Source organism: Salmo trutta, chromosome 25 (assembly GCF_901001165.1).
Source record: "Salmo trutta chromosome 25, fSalTru1.1, whole genome shotgun sequence".
Classification (NCBI taxonomy): domain Eukaryota; kingdom Metazoa; phylum Chordata; class Actinopteri; order Salmoniformes; family Salmonidae; genus Salmo; species Salmo trutta.
The window spans coordinates 18273136-18286030 of NC_042981.1; the positions used below are offsets into that span (position 1 = coordinate 18273136).

The following is a 12895-nucleotide window of genomic DNA, read 5'->3' on the forward strand; positions in this document are numbered from 1 at the left end:
TCTCTCTACTGTAGCGGCTGAATGGCTTTATGCCATATAGCAGGTCCCAATTCCCATCCTATCTATCCCCCTAACCCTTCAATATTCACAGATCTGAAGGGTCTGGATAGGTAGGTGTAAGGAGTGGCGTGGTGGAGCTTCCACCATATTGCTTCCACCTTACAGATCTGTTAGACTCTGATGACAGGCTTTACCAAGAGCAGATCAGTGTTGATAACTTATTGCCTGTGTAAAAATATACTTTTTTAGGGAGCCCTTTTCTATTTCTACTCTGATTCAAGTACAACACACAGGCCAAATGTATCACCATATTCAAGAGAATTATGTAAGCCAATGATTGCTTTGATGATGACTAACTGATGACATGTAATCGTAAAACTTCTCGTCCCCTTTTAACCTTCCCTCAAAACCGCTGAGCCTTCATGTTCTTTATCGCCCCATAACTATGACGATGACTAGGTGAAAAAGTATAGTATTTTCAAATAGATGTGAGTAATTGAAGGCTAATCGAGTTTTATAAGACTTTTCATTGCTATTGCTTTAATCTAGGGCCCTAATTAAAGAAAGTCTGCAGTGTTCATAGGGAGTGCGCTAGTGACGGAATGGAGCATATGTAATGGTGGGGCCCGGCCCGGCCGGCCTGGATGGCGGAGGTTATTTAGCAAGGTTTTAAAGCATCTGAATGCTGTTAGTGGGAATACTGCCTGACTGCCATGTCTGTTCTGAGTTCTGAAGAAAAATGTGTCCAGCTGCCAACCTAATCCATCTGTTCAATGGAACATGATCAAAGTTGTACGAGTTCTAGGTCTGAGTCATTTAAACATAATTTACATTCAGAGCACAGAGGCCATTTATTTCCAGCAGGAGATTACCACATCTCAGTGATAACTCTGCATGTCTTTTCAATGATAATAGTTCATAATTGATTTGATTTATATAGCGCTTATCCAGATTGTCAAAGCTCTATAGTTAGTTAGGGGTGAAACTCCCCATACCTGACATTTTGTGCCAGAAAGCTCACCACACATCAGCTATCACAGTGGAGAGAAGGGTATTAGTGTGTGGCTGTACAAGGTTACTCTTGATAATTGTCCTGTTCCTGTCCAGCTGCTGAAGTTTGTCCCAGAGAAGAGTGACGTGGATCTCCTGGAGGAGCACAAGCATGAGCTGGACCGCATGGCCAAGGCTGACCGCTTCCTCTACGAGATGAGCAGGTACGGACTTTGGTTCGGTATAATGACTTTTGGTACTGCTACATTGTGCAACACCACATTCCCAATAATAATAATAATAATACATTTTATTTGTAATGCGCTTTTCAAAACCCCAAATTGCTATAAAAATCCGCAGTGCTAGACACTATCCTCAGCATGTTGTTTGTTGGTATACTGTGGAAAATATTCAGCTGCTCTCGGATGACAATGGATGTTGACTTTAAAACGGCTTCATTGTTAACATGTAGTCTTCATCAGGGCTTTTACTATAACAACATGTTCTGTGTTAATAGTCTTGAATCAACGTTCCTGTTAACAGGAATTGACACATCATTGTAGTACCACCAGCAGCATATGTAAACAGCATAACACTCAGTGACACATGCTAGCTGGATGTCAACGTCTTTTAACACAAATCACTTTGGTATATCTACTGTAACTGCTGAGGGACATCAAGGCCAGACATGAAGCTGTGACCTAGATCTGCCAGTGAAGGCCATTGGTCCTGACTGTGAGGTCTTGGGGAGAGTAGAACGATTGGTATTGTACTTTAGTGAATAAAGTATACAGCACTGCCCTGCAGTTTCCCCTTTGTAGGTCAAACAAATGTATTACCTTTTGGATTACTGTCCATGTAATTCACTATGGACTAGAATTACGAGAATTCAGCCCCCAACTAGTTTTAGAAGTATAATATGTGAGTGAGCAAATAGATTATTATTTATTTAGATTAATCTTTACCATGAGTCATGCTATCTGAGCTGAGGGGGAGCCTGTGGCTGAGGGGGAGCCTGTGGCTGAGGGGGAGCCTGTGGCTGAGGGGGAGCCTGTGGCTGAGGGGCAGGGGAACCTGTGGCTGAGGGGCAGGGGAGCCTGTGGCTGAGGGGAAGCCTGTGGCTGAGGGGCAGGGGAGCCTGTGGCTGAGGGGCAGGGGAGCCTGTGGCTGAGGGGTAGGGGAGGCTGTGGCTGAGGGGTAGGGTAGGCTGTGGCTGAGGGGGAGCCTCTGGCTGAGGGGTAGGGGATGCTGTGGCTGAGGGGTAAGGGAGGCTGAGGGTGAGGCTGAGGGGGAGGCTATGGCTGAGGGGGAGGCTGTGGCTGAGTGGGAGGCTGAGGCTGTGGTTGGGTCTGTGGTTGAGGGGGAGGCTGGTGCAAAGGTGGCGGCAAGCAGCTGAACTCTCCATGTAACTCTGTTGTTAATGAATGAATATGAAACCTCCCTGGGGAGACATTCTCAGCTAGGGCAAAAAAAGAAACCCCAGGGCTAGGGCTCACTGCAGTCCCTTTAATGGGCATGCCTCTACTGTGTTACAAATGAAGGTTGGATTACTAGATTATAGGAAAGGAAATGTATGACCAGGTGCCATTTTGAGTGTAGTACCAGCACCATTTTTCCCATGATGTATCAAGCCATTTACTATGGGAATAGAGACTTCCTTCCAGGATCTGGAGTTGTTTCTCCTTTTGTGTTTTGCCTTCCTGAAAACATTGAAGCTGTGGTAACAGAGTTTGGGCAGGGAGCAGGAATGGAGCTTCTTTATTCAATGTGCTCTGAGTTTTTCATGTTGGATATTTAATCCAGTAAGATCATTTGTGAAAGATGTATGTAAACGCCGCCAAAAAATAAACGTCCTGTCACTGTCAACTGAGTTTATTTTCAGCAAACTTAACATGTGTAAATATTTGTATGAACATAACAAGATTCAACAACTGAGACATAAACTGAACAAGTTCCACAGACATGTGACTAACAGAAATGGAATAATGTGTCCCTGAACAAAGGAGGGGGGGTCAAAATCAAAAGTAACAGTCAGTATCTGGTGTGGCCACCAGCTGCATTAAGTACTGCAGTGCATCTCCTCCTCATGGACTGCACCAGATTTGCCAGTTCTTGCTATGAGATGTTACCCCACTCTTCCACCAAGGCACCTGCAAGTTCCTGGACATTTCTGGGGGGAATGGCCCTAGCCCTCACTCTCCGATCCAACAGGTCCCAGACGTGCTCAATGGGATTGAGATCCAGGCTCTTCGCTGGCCATAGCAGAACACTGACATTCCTGTCTTGCAGAAAATCATGCACAGAACGAGCAGTATGGCTGGTGGCATTGTTATGCTGGAGGGTCATGTCAGGATGAGCCTGCAGGAAGGGTACCACATGAGGGAGGAGGATGTCTTCCCTGTAACGCACAGTGTTGAGATTGCCTGCAATGACAACAAGCTCAGTCTTATGATGCTGTGACACACCGCCCCAGACCATGACGGATCCTCCACCTCCAAATCGATCCCGCTCCAGAGTACAGGCCTCAGTGTAACGATCATTCCTTTGACATTAAACGCAAATCCGACCATCACCCGTGGTGACAAAACAAGTGTCTTTCTATTCAAAGTTCATAGCCTTCATTTAGGAAAGGTCATATCAAATAGACAGGTGGGATTTGGAGGAAAAAAATTATTATTGAAAACATGTCTATATTTAGTCCAACTGTTTATTGAAAACATAAATACATTTGCACAGTAAGCACTTGTTGTCTATCAAACACATTGTTACAATTGTTGGTTATTCAAAGTTTGAGTCGTGCTAGCATAGTCGTGACTTGAATCAAAACAACTTCAAACAAGACATAATATCAAGAACAATATACAACTACCTGAAACAAGCCCCCTACGATTTCCCACATGGCAGCTTCTTGTCATTGTTGCTAGCTATCTGACCGTCCAGAATCATAACACACGGCCTTATGCCTCATCGATGCGTGCGCATCATTTTCGTGACGTTGTCAGGCAACCCGTCTATTACACAACAGTTTCAGTGAAGTGTAATGTCTATGTAAATTCTGATTGAAACATAATATTTGGACCTCTTTCTACAATACAGAATCAACCACTACCAGCCAAGGCTGCAGTCTCTCTACTTCAAAAAGAAATTTGCTGAAAGAATCCTCGAAGTCAAACCTAAAGTTGAAGGTAGGATTTTCCTACAAATGATCTACCTTTAAAAGAAGTAGTGCACTATATAGAGAATAGGGTGCCATTTGGTGGTCCCTGGTCAAAGGTAATGCATTACATAGGGACTAGGGTGCCATTTGGTGGTCCCTGGTCAAAGGTAATGCATTACATAGGAACTAGGGTGCCATTTGGTGGTCCCTGGTCAAAGGTAATGCATTACATAGGAACTAGGGTGCCATTTGGTGGTCCCTGGTCAAAGGTAATGCATTACATAGGGACTAGGGTGCCATTTGGTGGTCCCTGGTCAAAGGTAATGCATTACATAGGAACTAGGGTGCCATTTGGTGGTCCCTGGTCAAAGGTAATGCATTACATAGGAACTAGGGTGCCATTTGGTGGTCCCCGGTCAAAGGTAATGCATTACATAGGGACTAGGGTGCCATTTGGTGGTCCCCGGTCAAAGGTAATGCATTACATAGGAACTAGGGTGCCATTTGGTGGTCCCTGGTCAAAGGTAATGCATTACATAGGAACTAGGGTGCCATTTGGTGGTCCCTGGTCAAAGGTAATGCATTACATAGGGACTAGGATGCCATTTAACCAATGTCTTATCCTCATAACGGTAACGTCCTCTTCCTCTCCCCAGCACTGATCAGGGCATCTAAAGAGGTGCTGCAGAGCCGCAACCTCAAGCAGCTTCTGGAGGTGGTCCTGGCCTTTGGTAACTACATGAACAAGGGTCAGAGGGGGAACGCCTATGGCTTCAAAGTGTCCTCACTCAACAAGATTGCTGACACCAAGTCCAGCATTGACAAGTAAGAAATGTTCTGGCTTGAGTATATTTAATTTATCCTTTATGTATACAGGAAAAATACCATTGACATAAAAATATTGTTGTTCATAGACCTGTCCAAATGACACCTCACTAAGAGCATTGAATAGAAAGTGATGATGTGTGTCGTGTGGGATGATGTGTGTGATATGAATTCTAATGTGTGATGTGAATACTAATGTGTGATATGAATACTAATGTGTGGTATGCGTTTGTAGGAACATCACTCTGCTGCATTACCTGATCACCATCCTGGAGCATAAGTATCCCAAAGTGGCCGTGTTCCAGGAAGAGCTTCAAAGTGTTCCAGAGGCAGCCAAAGTCAAGTACGAGCTGCTGCTAAGGCTGACTGAATCAGATCCAACAAACACACACACACACACACACACACACACACACACACACAGATGCTGTTTCATAAACCTAAGTTGCTCTCATTTATGTGTAGGAACTGTGTGTAATTACCCTTGCAACGACATTGTAATTGTTGAATTTTCCTCTCTAAGCCAAATTAATGGTGCCTGGCTTTAAGTAGAAAGGGTAAAAGGTTAAGACCTTATTGCTGTGTGTATTACCTTACATGCCGTGTTTACAGAGAGGGTCAAAGTTCATGTTTATATTGTCTGGACGTGTCAGAGGCACAGTTGTCCTAATAGCCCATATTTCAGTGATCCTCTTGAAATGTGGAAAGTGTGAACTGTGAACCCTACAATCCTCAAAATGTCAAGGTGTTTCCTATCGTACCACAACAAAGCAATAGTGTAACAGTCAGCATTAAAACAATTATAATAATTCAGGTCGCAAATAAAGATAATCTAAGTTAGAGTTTCTGTTAAACCTAGTGAACCCTGTATCCATGCCTTTCCTGACTGAGAAGGAAGGAAGTTGGGTTTTATCCTCACACGTTTCCTGTCTCTAAGTTGTGACTTGGTTGGAGCACAGATGGTTTGTAATTGTTTCACGTCAATAAACTCCTCTCTCCACTCCCTTTCCCCTTCCCCTTCCCCTTTCCTCCTCTCCTCTCCTCCTCTCCTCTCCTCTCCTCTCCTCTCCTCTCCTCTCCTCTCCTCTCCTCTCCTCTCCTCTCCTCTCCTCTCATCTCATCTTTCTTCACTCCCTTTCCTTCCCTTTCCTCTATCCTTGTCCACAGTATGACAGAGCTGGAGAAAGACATCAACAACTTGCGTTCTGGACTGAAGAGTGTGGAAACGGTAAGTGGCCATTTCTATTGGTTTACCCTTAATGGAGACACACATGATATCAGAGGCAGTATAGTTGGGCTTACACTCCTCTACCTCCTGTTCATGAGTCTCAATAAGTTTCCACTGACAGAACGCCAAAGATTAGGGCCTGGAGTTTTGCCTGGTCATATCACATGGCCATACAAAACTCCTGGCCCTAGCAATGATCAATCGGAAATGGGCAAGGTACTGTACTCTTGTGTTGTGGGTTGTCTGATGACAGTCATATAATTATCCTGTAATGCTGTCCCCTACTGTATAGGAGCTGGAGTTTCAGAGAAGTCTTCCTCAGGTTTCGGGGGATAAGTTTGTGTCTGTGGTGAGCCAGTTCATCACCGTGGCCAGCTTCAGCTTCTCAGACGTGGAGGATTCTCTGACCGAGGCCAAGGAGCTGGTGAGAACTGGCGGGGGCCAGGGTCTGGGGACCGCATTGTCCGTCTGCCCCCTCCTCTTCATGCTTCTCTCCACAACTAGGAGCTCTAAAACTAAAATATGGTCGCTTTAAAGATTTTATAAGGGCAGCGCAAATGGCAAATCCTGTAACTTTATATTTGGCCAACACCAAGTAGGTAGCACACATTAAGTGTTCTTACTGCAGCTTTGAAGTCACCTTTTCAAACAACCAATATAAATAGTATGCCTCGTGTTTCACTGTATTTCAGTGTGGAGGATGTAGTAACTCACGTCTGTCCCAGGGTTACAGTCTACCTGCATGGACATTGGAACCTCTGAATATAAGCAGTTAATGTTTAACTGAGATGGGTCAAGGCTATCAGTTTCAAAGCCATGGTTTTCCCCCTGGATGAAGTGCCATGTGGAATGTATTTATTTATGTGTCAAGTTCAACTTTACAATGGCAGGGAGGAGGAAACCACCTGTTGGGAGCAGACCTGGGTTCAAATAATATTTGGAATATTTTAATTACAGAATGTTTGCCCTACCATGCCTGGAGTGCCAGATGGGCAGAGTTTGCACTTTTGCGACTATTCTGTTGGTTCCAATGTACCAGACAAGCACAATCAAGCCCAGATAAAGTATTAGTTATGATTTCAAATAGTATTTGAACCCAGATATGATGGCGTACCCACGTCTCACACATTCATCCCCAGTATAACACTGAAAGAAATCACCTGTCACTCATTGATTGCATTTTATTACATCTAGAGGAAAAGCTGTTTGACCATCTTAAAGTATTTGGTGTCTAACGTTGTTTTCTCTCCAGTTTCTGAAGGCAGTGCAGCATTTCGGTGAGGATGCAACCCGTATGCAGCCTGACGAGTTCTTCGGAATCTTCGACCAATTCCTGCAGGCGTTCACAGAGGCCAAGCAGGAGAATGAGAACATGCGCAGACGCAAGGAGGAAGAGGAGCGACGGGCCCGCATGGAAGCACAGGTTAGATTAATATTGTCTATCACCGACCAAAACACTAGAGAGAGTCACCTATGGTCACCATTTAACCACCCAGTCATTATGCAACAAATATAACAAATGGGTATCAAACCAGAGTTTTTTTTTTACTCTTGACCAACACACACTCAAATGCATGTGCTGTACTGCTCATTTACTCAATACACCAAATACATCCGTCACACACTATACGCTACTGTAGGTGTGTGTCATATAGTCACTCCTGTTTTGTCCCCTCAGCTGAAGGAGCAGAGGGAGAAGGAGCGCAAGTCCAGGAAGGCTAAGGAGAACTGTGAGGAGGATGGTGAGTTCGACGACCTGGTTTCAGCCCTGCGCTCTGGGGAGGTGTTCGATAAGGACCTGTCCAAGATGAAACGCAACCGCAAGCGCGTCAACTCATCAGCTGAGACCAGCAGGGAGCGGCCGGTCACCAAACTGAACCTCTAAAACAACTGATGACTGATCCTTTGTCCTACTAGAGCTAGGATATGCTGCCCTCTGGTGGCTTGGAATGGGCCTAGCGCCCCCTCATTTTGGAGTGGACAGAACTCACTACTAAAACAGAACTGAAATGATCATGAAAGGTGGTGGACAGACCTCTACTTACTCTTCTGCTACTCAAGCAACAATAACCCAGAGCTTGTGTCTGTCTGGAAACAGACATTACCTCCTCTGAAAACCATGAACTGTGGATCAGGAGTGACTCTCTAAGCTATTTGTGTTAACCTACATTTTTTAAATGCTGTGGTCTGAATGACAGTTTTGCTCATGTCGTGAATGGGACACTTTAATAGCATAGGGCTGGTGCCCTAGAGTAGGACACTCTTCTTGACCCTCCCTGTCTGGAACGATAACCAGGAAGTGAAATGGAAAGCCTGGGATAACACACACACACACGCAGTGACCCTGGCGGAGACACGTTTCCTGTGTTAATCGGGAGAATGTACTAGCCTTTGTGTAAAATCTTTCCTGCTATTGTGTTCAGTCGGACTCCCTTAAGGGTATAGTAAAAGATGTCAACCCCATGCATAGAAACAGTGTCTGTTGAAGCACAATCCAGTATGTATGAATGATAATGTTTTTAGCTAAGCACAAAAGCATAACAACAAGATACACATTTTGATACTGTTTTTTTCATCACAATTTTACAAAGACCTAATTTAGATATATTAAAAACCAAATCACAGATGCAATATTGCCATTTTATTAGAGCCCTAACTTTCACCTTTAGAAAATAATCTATTAAAACAGCAACAAAAGATGGGTTGAAAAATAATGTATATTTTACTGTATATACATTATTGTAAAAGAGTATAGGACCTAGTTTGAAGTTTTGAAAGGATATTGTCTCCGATTTGATTTAAACTGTTACCAAAAATGATTGCTCTACATCTGGCCATCCTGACAAACAGTGTGGATATCAGTCTGGAAACTATGCATCCTATACATTTTTTATTTGTGTTCAATACTGTCATGTATGTGTATATATTATGTATTGTGCCAATTCCTGTGTCACCTTCTCACTATGTTATGTACAGCAGAAACCTTTCAGTTATTTAGTCAGATCCAATTAGTAAAACCCTTCTAAAACCTTTGGTCACATTTCTACCAACACCCTCCTTCTGTGTGATAGCATTTCTGATGGAGGTATGTGGGTTCTTTCAATATAGCTTTTTTATTATTTAAACAACGTTCTATTTCGAAACAGACTAAAGTAATAAACCTGGATGTCAATTATCTGTTGAATCTTTGTTATGTTTGCAAGCCAGTAAACCAGTAATTCCTCTCAGACTGTATTCAATAAGTAGCTGTTGGTAATGTCTCGCTAGGGCAATTGAATTTAAGTGCTGTCTTTTACCAAGTTTACCTTTTACCTTATTCATTGTCTGTCTGATTGCTCAGTACTTGTTGTGGACTTGGAATAGTTTCAGGCCAATTTGGGTAAAAGCCCTTGGTAACAGTTGGATGTTTTAAGAGGGAGTGGCCTTACTTGTCTCCCTGACTATTTAAGGAGCATTACTTGGCCCCAGTCTTAGTGCGCCATCTATAGTTTAGAAGGACATCAGCTCCTACAAGAGTAGCAAGTATATTTTTTTATTCAATAAGTAGATTTTGGTATTATCTTGCTAGAGCAATTGAAATTGAAGTGCTGTCTTTTATCTAGTAGCCTACTTAATCATTGCTGTTTGAACTGTCTAATTTGCTCAGTACTTGTGACTGTTGTTGTGGACTTGGATTAGTTTCAGGCCTATTTGTCTAACAGTTTTGCTAATATGTGGGCGTGTTTTATTGCATGGGGTGTTTTTTCCCCCACCTCTGCCAGGCAATCACTGCTGGGAGGTGTCTTTCATCTCTGCTAGGCAATTACTGCTAGTACTTCAGTCTCCCCTGTTTCTTCAGCAGCAGCTGTAAGAGGCAGTATTGTCACCAAACCAGACTGTCTGCTGAGTTGTTTGAGGAAGGCTCCACATCACTCTCCCACTTGAGTATCTTACCTAGTTATTTTCAGATCTTATTTTGATCTTTTGTATCTTTGGCAAGTATGTGTGTCCCATTTCAGTTCGCTCCTCTCCCAGTAGGTTTTACATTCGTTGCCAACTCATTGGCTGTAACACTTCTAAGTTAGTGTACCCTGCAAGCACAACCCATGTGGAATTCTTAGTCTCTGGCAGGGTTTGGTACTTCCGATCTACGGCCAATAAAGCTGACTTCATCTCACCATGACGGAGACATGGAATACCCTATAACACTGCTACTGGTCGTCTTGGTGGTGGCACAGGGCTAATCACTTCTCCTAAGTGGAGTTTTTCTTTCCCCCTCTCACCTGTCTATTGGGTGACTTTAACCTCCTGACGCCTGACTTAAATACATTTCCTCCCTCTTTGTTTTCACTCCTTTTCACCTCACCCTTTCCCAGTCACCTCACACGCACAAGGCAGGCAATCAGGTTGACCTCAACTTCACTAGAGGATGTACGCCTACTGATCTCTGATCACTACTTTGTTTCCTTTTCTCCTCCAACCCTCAGACCCTACGCAGATGGTCATGCGCCACCACAATCTTTGCTCCCGCTTCTCTTCTATCCGCTCTTCCTTCTGCTAAATCCTCCTGACTCTGCCTCTTCGACCCTACTCTCTTCCTTTTCCGCCTCCTTTTGACTCCCACTGTCCCCTTTCCTCCTGGCCAGCCCGACCTTCACCTCTTGCTCCGTGGATGAGTCACTCAATGCGCACTAACAGAACAGGGCTGTGGGCAGTTGAGTGGAAATGGAGGAAAATGAAACTTCCGGAGGACCTATCCTCCTCCTTCCACTCCCTTCTATCTACCATCTCCCTCTTTATCTGCTGCTAAAACTGCCTTCTATCACTCTAAATGTGTATCTTCTGCCTCCAACCCTGGGAAACTCTTTTCCACTTTCTCCTCTCTCCTTACTCCTCCTCCCTCTCTGCAGACATTTGTCAACCACTTTGAAAAAAAGATTGACTACATCCGCTCCTCATTCACTCAGCCTACTGAGTCCACTAGTTCCACTCACACAGAACTACCCTACGCCTTGACCTCTTTCTTCCCTCTTTCCAGATGAAATCCTGCGACAAGTGATTTCCGGCCGCCCAACAACCTGCCCACTTGACCCCATTCACTTCTCCAGACCATCTCTGGAGACCTTCTCACTTCCCTCATTAATTCATCCCTGACCACTAGCTGTGTGCCCTCTGACCTCAAGATGGCCAGAGACGTTCCCCTCAAGAAACCAACACTCGACAGCCTCTGACGTCAAACTAGAGACCGGTATCCCTTTTCTTTCCAAAACACTTGAGCATGCTGTCTCTGACCAACTCTCTCGTTATCTCGCATAACCAGCTTCTTGACCCTAACCAGTCAGGCTTCAAGGCAGCTCACTCAACTGAGACCGCTCTCTGCTCTGCCAAAGCTGACTCTTTTCTCATCCTCCTAGATCTAACCATCATATCTTCCTTTCCACCCTCTCAGGGTTGAGCGTCTCAGGCTCTGCACACTCTTGAATTGCATTCTACCTGGCAGGTCTCACCGACCAGGTGGCGTGGAGAGGATCTGCATCTGCACCACATGCTCTCAATACTGGTGTCCCACAGGGCTCGGATCTAGGCCCACTTTTCTCTTTACACCAAGTCACTCGGCTCTGTCACATGGTCTCTCCTATCGTTTCTTTGCGGGTGGCACTCAACTACTCTTCCCCCTTCTGACACCCAGGTGGCGACATGCATTTCTGCGTGCCTAGCAGATATCTCAGCTTGTATGTCTACTCACCACCTCAAGCTCAACCTCAACATACTGGAGCTGCTCTTCTTCCCAGGGAATGCCTGCCCACTCCAAGACTTCTCCATCACGGTTGACAACTCCACGATGGCGATGTCCCTTTCCCAGAGTGCAAAGAACATTGGTGTGACCCTGGAAAACACCCTGTCATTCCCTGCAAACATCAAAGCAGTGATGCAGGTTCATGCTCTACAACATCCCTAGAGTACGACCTTCACTCAGGAAGCGGCGCAGGTCATAATCCAGGCACTTGTCATCTCCAATCTAGACCACTGTAACTCTGTTGGCTGGGCTCCCCATTTGTGCCATCAAACCCCTGAAACCTATCCAGAAGGCTGCAACCCGCATGGTGTTCAACCTTCCCTAGTTTTCTCATGTCACCCCGTTCCTCTGCACACACCACTGGCTTCCATGTGAAGGTTGCATAACCTTCAAGACCCTGGTTCTTGCCTACGGAGCAGCAAGGGGAAATGCCCCACTTCAGGCTATGCTCAAACCCAACATTCCAACCCAAGCCCTCCGTTCCGCCACCTCTGGTCTCTTGGCCCTCCCACCCCTTACAGGAGCTTCCCTCTAAAGTCAGGACAGCGGAGTCTCTGCCCATCTTTCGAAAACATCTGAAACCCTACCTCTTTGAAAAGTATCTTAACATGCTCATGACCCTCCCCCTTTTTTTCCCACTAGCACTGACTTTGCTGATAAATACTTTGCAGGGAAAATGTACTTGATATGATTGTCTCACCTAGCTATCTTAAGATGAATGCACTAACTGTATGTCTCTCTGGATAAGAGTATCTGCTGAATGACTAAAATGTAATTTAACCCTGTTTTCCAAACTGTGCAACAAAGACAGGTATTCATCTGAGTTATAGTAAGGAGCGGCCAATGCGCCCATGTATCTATTCTACAGGTTCCATTTACTGTTGGTCTTGTCTGAAAGTGAAGGATTTCTGAAATGTTT

At 44.7% G+C, this 12895-nt stretch overlaps 1 protein-coding gene across 3 annotated transcripts in view; it reads left to right on the top strand.

The window, feature by feature from the left end:
- Nucleotides 1–9377, top strand: part of daam1a (dishevelled associated activator of morphogenesis 1a) — an 80321-nt gene extending 70944 nt beyond the window's left edge. For all 3 annotated transcript variants that reach the window (XM_029713103.1, XM_029713102.1, XM_029713104.1), the window contains 8 exons: nucleotides 1108–1214; nucleotides 4087–4175; nucleotides 4804–4972; nucleotides 5208–5315; nucleotides 6140–6200; nucleotides 6493–6624; nucleotides 7453–7623; nucleotides 7879–9377. In XM_029713103.1, the coding sequence (XP_029568963.1) occupies nucleotides 1108–1214; nucleotides 4087–4175; nucleotides 4804–4972; nucleotides 5208–5315; nucleotides 6140–6200; nucleotides 6493–6624; nucleotides 7453–7623; nucleotides 7879–8085 (1044 nt within the window). In that variant the 3' untranslated portion in view covers nucleotides 8086–9377. The remainder of the gene's footprint in view (nucleotides 1–1107; nucleotides 1215–4086; nucleotides 4176–4803; nucleotides 4973–5207; nucleotides 5316–6139; nucleotides 6201–6492; nucleotides 6625–7452; nucleotides 7624–7878) is intronic.
- Nucleotides 9378–12895: the final 3518 nt, after the last annotated feature.